Below are 10,529 nucleotides of genomic sequence, written 5' to 3' on the forward strand. Positions count from 1 at the left end.
TTATCTTCAAAAAGTAAATGTCATGGACCAATCTAACGTTTCAAATAAAGAACCGATGAGATTTTGCAAATTTTATGCGTTTTTTTTTTAAAAAAAGTTATCAAGCTCTTAGCAAATCACCCTTTATATATATATATATATATATATATATATATATATATATATATATATATATATATATATATATATATATATATATATATATATATATATATATATATATATATATATATATATATATATATATATATATATATATATATATATATATATATATATATATATATATATATATATATATATATATATATATATATATATATATATTATTATATATATATATATATATATATATATATATATATATATATATATATATATATATATATATATATATATATATATATATATATATATATATATATATATATATATGTATATATATATATATATATATATATATATATTGACGTGTTCACCAGAAATGGTCCGAGTAGCAATTTTTTTGGATTTCTACAGTCAGAAAGCTGTTAACGTCGAAAACGTCAAATACCTATATAAAACTTAAAAAAATGTAGTAAATGTCAATAATGCTTACAGAATACATACATAAGATTTCAAAATATTCTCTTATGTAGGCATGAAAACGTTATATTGAACAATTTTAGAATTTTTGATAATAATAATTTGGTATTTTTATTCAAGAGTAATTTGCAATTTTTCCAGAAAAACAGGGATTTGAGAAACGTCTGAATGCGTTTTCAAATTGTTGAAACTGTGAAAAAAGTCGTGACAAAAGTTGGTTTTAGCTACAACTTGTGGCCATACAAAATACTAACCACGTCGATTTAGATGTATATATAAGCCCGATTTTCATATGGTTATGTTAAATGAAACTGGAAATAGTACGCTTATGAAATTTAGCGCATAGTTTGCCTCTGCACGGTTCAATATAGACGATTGTGGTCGATATTAGAATTTTCTTACTCTTTTCTATAAGGAAAAGACATTCGCAAAAAAAAATTGTAATAAGTATGAAATTAATGGTTCTAAAAAAACGTATACTATACAAATTCCAATATTGTATTCTACGAAGGTTTACGACGTTTTTGACGAATGGTAAAATACGTCGTAAATGTATGTCAAATACCTTACAGTGTAAGACAGACCATTTCTGGTGTTTATTAACTTATCTTCTTTAAATTTCGCATAACCGAATGTTTGCGAGTCTTGTAAAACTCGCAAAATATCAGCCAAATCGGTTTAGATTTAGATGTAGCTCCCACATCAGAGAACTGCAACCGGTGGCTTTTTTTCGTATTGCAATCTTAACCCCAAAATGTCGGTGTCAGTGAGTAAGACACCAATTACTATGCGATCTTTTACATTGATACAAATGCGAGAATAAAAACACCAATAGTATATAACAATGTTCGTATGCAGTATCTTGCAATCTTAAACCAATCGACATCGTAACAACGCTCGGTAAACAAAAACGAGGTTGACACTTAAGTGTGATTGCACTCAACAACAACAAGTACTAGCAGTTGGCATTAGCTCAAGAGAATTGGTGGTTGAAATTTTTTTTTTACCAATTGGTGTTTTAAGATTGCAAATGTTGGTGTTTACTAAATACACTGGTCGGTTGCGGTAGATCGCAGCCGTTCTCTGTCCCACATATATTTTTCACCCGAAATCCTCTTACATACATGGCCTTGGAGATCAGAGTTTCTTATTGATTTGCACAAAAAATATATTTGATATTGCATAAAATGTGCCAAATTTGGTTGAAATCGGTTCAGATTTAGATTTAGCTGCCATGTGCATCTCTCACCCGATTTACGCTCTTATGACCACAGAGTCCAAAATGATACTCCGATTTACATGAAATTTTGCATAGATTGTAGAAATTACATTCTAATTATGCATGACAAATTTGGGTCAAATTTAGATATAGCTCCCATATACCAACTTTTGCACAAGGAGTTGCTAACTTGAAATCGGGTCGTATTTAGATATATCTCCCATATATATTTTATCCGATATGGATTTGCTTAAATTGAGATTCATTTTACTACTGGAGTCCAAATTGAAAATTTGTACTAGGAGTAGAGTTAAAATTTTAAAATTTTGTTTTAAAATTTTTCAAATTTTAATTTAAAAATCTGTGACCTTTTGTCAATAAATTCTTTGCAAAACCCAATCTCAAAACAAAATCTCGTTAGATTTTCGCACTAAATGTTTTTGCTGTTGTTTTGCTTGCTTTCATTCAGTGGACGGGAGCGGAAGTATTTAGTTGCAATCATATCACCATATTCTCGGGGGAGGTTGTAACCCCTAGAGAACGCGTCGCAGGTGGCGGATAGCGAATGCCTCCCAGATATGGGTGGTAGGAGGGAAATGAAATACCTCCCGCGGACCAAACAACCCGGAGAGAGTACTTCGTAACAAAACCGAACTATTGCTGCGTCTGTCTTATAGTAAGCGGCAGCAAAGAAGCGTCTGCACTCCAAAGGAGCGGCTTGTAATATAGAAGGAAAACTTTAAACCTTTCAAAAGGCAACGGGAAACCATTGAAGTATATTTTTCCTAGAAAACCGAACAATTTATGGAGTTAGAGAACAACACCACGCCCTCAATCTCCGGTACCAAGAGGGTGCTAAGAATACCCGAAGGTAAAACAAACCCAAACAAACATTAGGTTAGGTTAAAGTGGCAGCCCGATTAAGATTCAGGCTCAATTAGACTATTCAGTCCATTATGATACCACATTAACTAAAAGTACCTATTACATATGGGCACTTCTAGTTTTAACCGTTGAACCTTCTCGATTATTTTCTTCTGTTGAACCAACCAGATTGTTCCAAAAACATTAGCAGACTGCTCAAGTTAACGTTTTCCAGGTCCGACAGTAATCTGAAGCTATATGCCCCTAAAATTTGCTTACGCCTTACACAAAATGCAGGAAACTCACACAAGAGGTGTTTTATTGATTCCTTTTCCTCCGCATCATGACAGCTCATACAATAGTCATTATACTTCGCACCAATAGTTTTTGCAAAATCGCCTATCAGGCAGCGACCCGTTATAGCAGATATCAGGAGTGATATCTGGCGTTTCGAGAACACTAGCATATCTAGAGTGCGGTTTAAGTTTAAATGGGGCCATATTTGCTTGGTGTCGTTACAACCCTTACAATTCTCCCATCGAACATTTGCCATCATGACAGCCTTCTCACGCAGTAAGAGCTTGCAGGTAGCCAGAGGCATACCAACAGATTATAGTTCCCCTGGAATATGTAAGGTAGTTCCTAGCCTTGCTAGCTCATCTGCTTCGCAGTTCCCCGGTATGTTCCTATGGACAGGCACCCATATTAGGTGAATATTGTGCTGCTCAGCCATCTAATTGAGGGATTTGCGGCAGTCGATGGCCGTTTTCGAGTTGAGGAACACAGAGTCCAAGGATTTTATTGCAGGTTGACTGTCTGAGTGTATATTAATGCCAATATTGCTTGGAGCATTACTTCTCAGCCAATTCACCACTTCTCTTATTGCTAATATTTCAGCCTGAAAAACACTACAGTGATCAGGTAATCTTTTCGCTATTCGAAGTTCCAGATCTTAAAAAAAACAAACATCTCTATGAGACTGGTAAACTTGCAAATACTATATCAGAAATGGAAAGACTAAATATCGGTATTCTCGGAATAAGTGATACATGGTGTACTAATAATGGAGAGTTTATTTCTCAAAACATGAAAATTTACCATTTAGGTAATACCCATCAAAACCATAGGAATGGAGTAAGAATAATCTTAAAAAATGCAGTCGCACAGTGTGTTTCATCCCGAAATCTGAACGATCTTTACTTATTAAAATAAAATGCAAGCCGAATGATATAAACATAATTCAATTATATGCACCCACTGCTGATAAAAGCAATACAGAAATTGAATTTTTCTACGAAGAAGTTGAGGATCTATTAAAAATGACAAAGCCACACGAAATAACTATAATTCAAGGCGACTTTAATGCTAAAGTAGGTAGGGAAAGAGATTCTGAAAAAAACAGGAAAATACGGTGAAAGGAACGAAAGAGGTGACAGACTGCTACAGTTCTGTCAAGAACACAAAGTGAACATAACTAACACAATGTTCGGCCTCCCCCAAGAAGACTGTACACTTGGAAGTCGCCCCAAGAGAGAAGAGGACTGATTGTACGTAATCAAATCGATTTTATTTTAATAAACTCCAGATATGGATCATCGGTTTTAAAAATATCAGCCTACTCGGGAGTTGACGTTCCATCAGACCACAATTTCCTGATGATGAAACTGCAGACAAATGTTTCTGTAATAAAGAAGAGACAATTTCGTACAAAATTTGACGTAGCTAAACTCAACGATGTAGCTTTCAAAACCAGCATAAAAGAACGGATTAACCAAGAACTAAACGAAATCAATAGAGAAACTGTTTAAGACATATGGAACGATGTAAAGAATAAAATCAAACCCATAGCAGAAGATACTCTTAGATATTGTAAAAGATCGATGAATAAAGAATGGCTGACGCAAGATATACCAAATTTGAGGGACCAGAGACGAAAATATAAAAATATTAGCTACGAATTATATTGGGAGCTGGATAGGGAGATTTAAGCATCCATACGTATTGCAAAAAATGAATAATTAAAAACGCAATGTTTGGAGATTGAAAGATTACAAAAATTACGCGACGATTTCAACCTTCATCGAAAATTGAAAGAAACTGCCTGTGCATACCGAAGGATGTCATCAAATGTATTATACGATAATTGTAATAAACCCGTATTAGACATTGATGAAGAGAAAAAAAGCCGTTTTTACGGACAACAGATCAATCTTTGAGCAACACAACCAACAGTCCCTATCAGGAACAGCAATAAGTAGAACGAAAGTGGAATCTGCAATAAAGTCGCTAAAAGATAAGAAAGCGTATGACCCAGACGAGATTCCTTCTGAAATCTTAAAATTAATCAATAATGAAAATGTGGATCGCCTAACAAAATTGTTTAACAAGCCGATACCCACAGGAGTGGCTTAAAAAGACGTTTATTACCATATCCAAAAAAAAGTCACGCTAAATTATGCCACGAATTCAGACTAATTAGTCTTATAAACCATGCTCTAAAAATATTTCTTAGAATTTGTAGAAACGCCCAAAAAGATGTATTCCTATGTTTCATAGATTATGAAAAAGCTTTAGATAACGTTCTACACGATAAACCTATAGACATTCTGAGATCAATAAATATAAACAGAAAGAAATACAATGCATAAAGAGTTTATACTGGCACCAGACTGCCCAAATCGAGTTAAACGGAGATATGACCGAAAGTATATTATTATTATTCCGAACAAATATTTCGAGAATCAGTCAATAGTTTTCGAAATGGTAATGCTGTAAATGTGTGTGAAGATAAATTCGAATTTGAAATTTGCAGCAAAAACTTAGCCGAGACACAAACCAACACTAAAAATATTTTTCAAATTCGTATTTGGATTATTATTTAAAAACTAAGCCGCGTGCGATATAGAGAGTAGGCTCATTGGAAAGGGCTTGAGCTCAGCTTTCATAATCACAAAAGTCTTCATTAGAAAAGTATTTGTGAAAAGCGAAAATTTGAAAACAAAATTTTCATCAAATTTTTACAACGGGCCCACTGTGCCAAAACTAAGCCGCGTGCGATATAGAGACTAGGCTCATTGGAAAGGGCTTGAGCTCAGCTTTCATAATCACAAAAGTCTTCATTAGAAAAGTATTTGTGAAAAGCGAAAATTTGAAAACAAAATTTTCATCAAATTTTTACAACGGGCCCACTGTGCCAAAACTAAGCCGCGTGCGATATAGAGACTAGGCTCATTGGAAAGGGCTTGAGCTCAGCTTTCACTTCCATAAAAGTCTTCATTAGAAAAGTATTTGTGAAAAGCGAAAATTTGAAAACAAAATTTTCATCAAATTTTTACAACGGGCCCACTGTGCCAAAACTAAGCCGCGTGCGATATAGAGACTAGGCTCATTGGAAAGGGCTTGAGCTCAGCTTTCATAATCACAAAAGTCTTCATTAGAAAAGTATTTGTGAAAAGCGAAAATTTGAAAACAAAATTTTCATCAAATTTTTACAACGGGCCCACTGTGCCAAAACTAAGCCGCGTGCGATATAGAGACTAGGCTCATTGGAAAGGGCTTGAGCTCAGCTTTCATAATCACAAAAGTCTTCATTAGAAAAGTATTTGTGAAAAGCGAAAATTTGAAAACAAAATTTTCATCAAATTTTTACAACGGGCCCACTGTGCCAAAACTAAGCCGCGTGCGATATAGAGACTAGGCTCATTGGAAAGGGCTTGAGCTCAGCTTTCACTTCCATAAAAGTCTTCATTAGAAAAGTATTTGTGAAAAGCGAAAATTTGAAAACAAAATTTTCATCAAATTTTTACAACGGGCCCACTGTGCCAAAACTAAGCCGCGTGCGATATAGAGACTAGGCTCATTGGAAAGGGCTTGAGCTCAGCTTTCATAATCACAAAAGTCTTCATTAGAAAAGTATTTGTGAAAAGCGAAAATTTGAAAACAAAATTTTCATCAAATTTTTACAACGGGCCCACTGTGCCAAAACTAAGCCGCGTGCGATATAGAGACTAGGCTCATTGGAAAGGGCTTGAGCTCAGCTTTCACTTCCATAAAAGTCTTCACTAGAAAAGTATTTGTGAAAAGCGGAAATTTGAAAATGCTTTTTCAAGAAATTTTTACAACGGAGCCCACTGTGCCAAAACTAAGCCGCGACTGGTCGAAAGAGATAAGATGCAGAGTAGAATTGGCGAGAGATTAATTTTTAAAGTACAAGAAACTTGTTACAAGCCATGACATCAATCTTGAAACGAAGATTCGATTTGTCAAAGCATATGTCTTGTCAGTACTACTGTATGCAATTGAGGTGTGGACTATAAAATCTACTGATGCTAAAAAGTTGGAAGCCTTTGAAATATGGATATATCGGCGAATATTAAAAATTCCTTGGACTGCCCATGTGTCAAATGCTGAAGTATTAAGGAAAATGCATTGCGAAAGAGAACTCATCACAGCCATAAAATGGAGAAAAACTGCGTAATTGGGACATATTATGAGAAATCAAAAATATAAACTACATAACCCGCATAAAAATTCAAGGAAAATCTATTAGAGGAAGAAAAGAGTTAACGTGCCTTGACAACAGCACGGAATGGACTGGCATACGAGATGTCACTAATCTATTAAGCATGGCGAGAGACAGACAGGGATTTGCGGATCTGCTGAATATTTTGTGAAAGAAGAAATATATGTAAATATTTGTTTGAAATGTAACTAAATAATTGTATTGGTCGCAAATATTCGGAAACCGAATTTGCAAATAAAGAAGACGATATCACCATAAGTGTCGTTCTGTATTACATTGAAAATTAAAATGCCGGGCAAAGATGTCAGTAATGATGTAATACAGTTAGAGTATTATAATTATTGCATAGGGAAAACTGCAAAAGAACTAAAACTAGAAAAAATGGTAAGAACTCGGTAAAATTAAGAACAGTATACAATATCATAAATCGGGCAGAAAAAGAAGGGCGACTTAAATTAAAAGCTTCAAAGGGACGACAAAGTAAACTCATGCGGCGGGATGAATATAAAATTATTAAATCTGGTTATTATAATCCCCAATGAAGCACTAGAAAACTTTTACGAGACTTGAAAAATGACTGCGGGAAACAGATTTCGTATGAGACTGTTTGAAAGGTTCAATTAAAACGCAAATACTTCTCTCGATCAGCAAGAAAATAGCCTCAACTTTCTCAACAACATAATGAAAAACTATTACAGTTTGCAATAGAACACAATTCGATATATGCGGACTTTCGGTAGATGTAATATTTTGCTCTACTTTAATGACGGACCTCAAAAAGTTTGGCGAAAACCCCGTTACGGTCCTTGAACAAATATATAATACATACAGTGAAGTTATTTGGAAAGTTATCTGTTATGATGTGGGGTTGTATTTCGAGCAAAGGTGTCGGTAAGATTAGAGTTCCACCGAAAACCAAAAATGACCTATTTAGATAAATAAAGGAGGAATAGGAGAAAATTCTGGAGGACTACGACATTAAAAAGCTTATTACCACGATTCCGATTCGTTTAAAATTGGTTATTTGAAGCCAAATAAAGACATACCAAATACTAGTTCGAAACAATTCATATGATTTGTATGTATTATATATCTTTTTTATGAATTGCAAAGAATTATTTGAAACCAAAAAAAAAAAGCTGAATTTGTTTTTCTTTATTGATTTTTTTTTTGCTTGTTTCTTTTTTTCTTTTTAATAAAAACTTGTTTTTGTTTTAGAATTACTGTGCTATAGATGTTAAACAAAACATCTTCACACTTCGCCATTTTGGCATTTGACAATGCCCAATTTTTGTTATGTTCTGAATTAAAATGAAAAGCATGAATTAACAGTGACAACATGACAAGAAGGATGCACGAAAATGTAAAGGGTACATTGAGTTGCACAAAAATGTATTCAATTGAAAAAATCAGTATTGTCCATATAGAAACAAGTTTCACTTCATTTTGTATGACATTGTCAAGAATCAAATCTCCATTCCTTGGAGATGCCATCTCCGGGCAATTGTGAGCTTTGTTAGAATCACCACACACTTATTAATTCAAGCATACAATAAATAACTTGGACCTTTAAAGTCATTTTTCATGTGATCAGGATTGTCGCCACGAAGTGATTCATTAAAAAAATAAAATACATCTGGAATATTTGTTCACCCGAAGGTCAATGTAAGCTCGATATTACACATCTGTCCGAGGTGAACACATTTCGGAAACCAGTTTTTTAATGCCGCATAAAAAGGGTTGAAATAGTTTTGACAAACGACCACAGTTATCCATGAGTATTTCCATTTGCGTGTAGGCGCTGATGACGATTATTCACACAAAGATTTATATTCACATATAATGTCAACATAGCGAAATGCAATCTGGGGTCATCACAATTTTGCCTACCTCTAATGAGAGACAGCTGAGTATTTGTATTACTATAGACGGCGATGAATCATCTGGAAATTCTTTCGCTAAGTAGTCTCCAATAGCTTCCTTGCTTATAGGACCCTGGTTATTTCCATATTCCTCTTTTTGAAGAACGTCCCTGGTCTCATCATAATGAAACATACTTGGTGTACACGATTCACCGCTTTGAGATAATGTGAACAATAAAGGCACTGTTGCAGATGCTGTTGATTTGTCTGGTTTTCCGCGGAATTCACTTGATTGTCGATTATCTACGTTATTTCTATTGCAACCACAACCCGTAAACAATTTCTTTTTAACTGGCGATCCATCCTTGAAACTATGAGCATGGATATCATTTTCCTCGAACGACATCAAACACAAACGACAAACATGAAAAAATTTTCGGGGAATACTGCACATAATTATAACAATATTAAAAACTTATCATTAGATCAATGTTGAAATAAGAATATAAACAATGGAAAGTGCACCTATGCAATTGTGAGCAGAGCACACTTTGACAGCTAACAAAATTCGTTGACAACACAGAATGTTAACAAAATCTGCAAATCAATTATTTTTAGTGATAGTGTACCTTTTCTTTGTAGATGGCACAGCATAATACAAATATTGGCTAATGCGCTTTACAGACTATCAGTTATTCCGGACGGAATGTCGGTGTTTGTAAGGAATCTTGCAGTGTCGGATCGATGCGACTTGTCGGCGATGACTAACTAATCGGTAAATGTGTTATCGATCCCATAACCATGCAGCAGTATCGATTATGCCTTCGGACTTAACTTATAATGTGCAAAATATATGGGATATGTTCGACACGAGCACTGTCGTCCGGAATAACTGATAGTCTGTAAAGCGCATTACAGACTATCAGTTATTCCGGACGACAGTAGGGCTGTTTTCTTTTTGCACTGGATGCAACATTTGTATGGGCTATCCAGAACATCGTTGCACTGGTGTTCTATCCAGAACATCTCATCAGTGCAAGTCGCGCCGATGTTGCCAGATTGTATTTGGATAAAGTGACGCTTCTTCGATTCACAATAGCAGTTTATTGTGGCTATTTTATCGAAAAACATGAAATTCAAAGTGATACAGTGTCATAAATAATAGCAGCACCCAATAAACACAGGATGAGCGTTTTTCAAATGCAACAACTTTTCAGTTTGAGGGTAAATATAATTTTCAACATAAATTCAACTTGACTTGAAATAGCTCATCTTCAATACATCTTCAAATTGTTTGCGAATTACTTCCAATTTGCCAAAATGTTGACGAAATCTTTGAAAAGGTGTTGAAGATAATATGAAAAAACTTTGACAAAACACTACCCTAAAATGCAACGAAAAAACCATGTGGTTTTCAATACTTATTTGTGCAACGAAGTTCGTGGTCAATTGCAAGAAATAAAAAAAAATGGAAAAT

At 34.4% G+C, this 10,529-nt stretch overlaps 1 protein-coding gene across 1 annotated transcript in view; it reads right to left on the reverse strand.

Annotated features, from left to right (window-relative positions):
* Nucleotides 1-9,595, reverse strand: part of GATAd (GATA zinc finger-domain containing protein GATAd) — a gene marked incomplete in the record, with an annotated part of 99,008 nt that extends 89,413 nt beyond the window's left edge. The window contains 1 exon segment of the mRNA XM_075295627.1: nt 9,081-9,595. Within this exon segment, the coding sequence (XP_075151742.1) occupies nt 9,081-9,506 (426 nt within the window).
* Between the last annotated feature and the right edge of the window lie 934 nt (nt 9,596-10,529).

Source organism: Haematobia irritans, chromosome 2 (genome assembly GCF_050003625.1).
Source record: "Haematobia irritans isolate KBUSLIRL chromosome 2, ASM5000362v1, whole genome shotgun sequence".
Lineage (NCBI taxonomy): Eukaryota > Metazoa > Arthropoda > Insecta > Diptera > Muscidae > Haematobia > Haematobia irritans.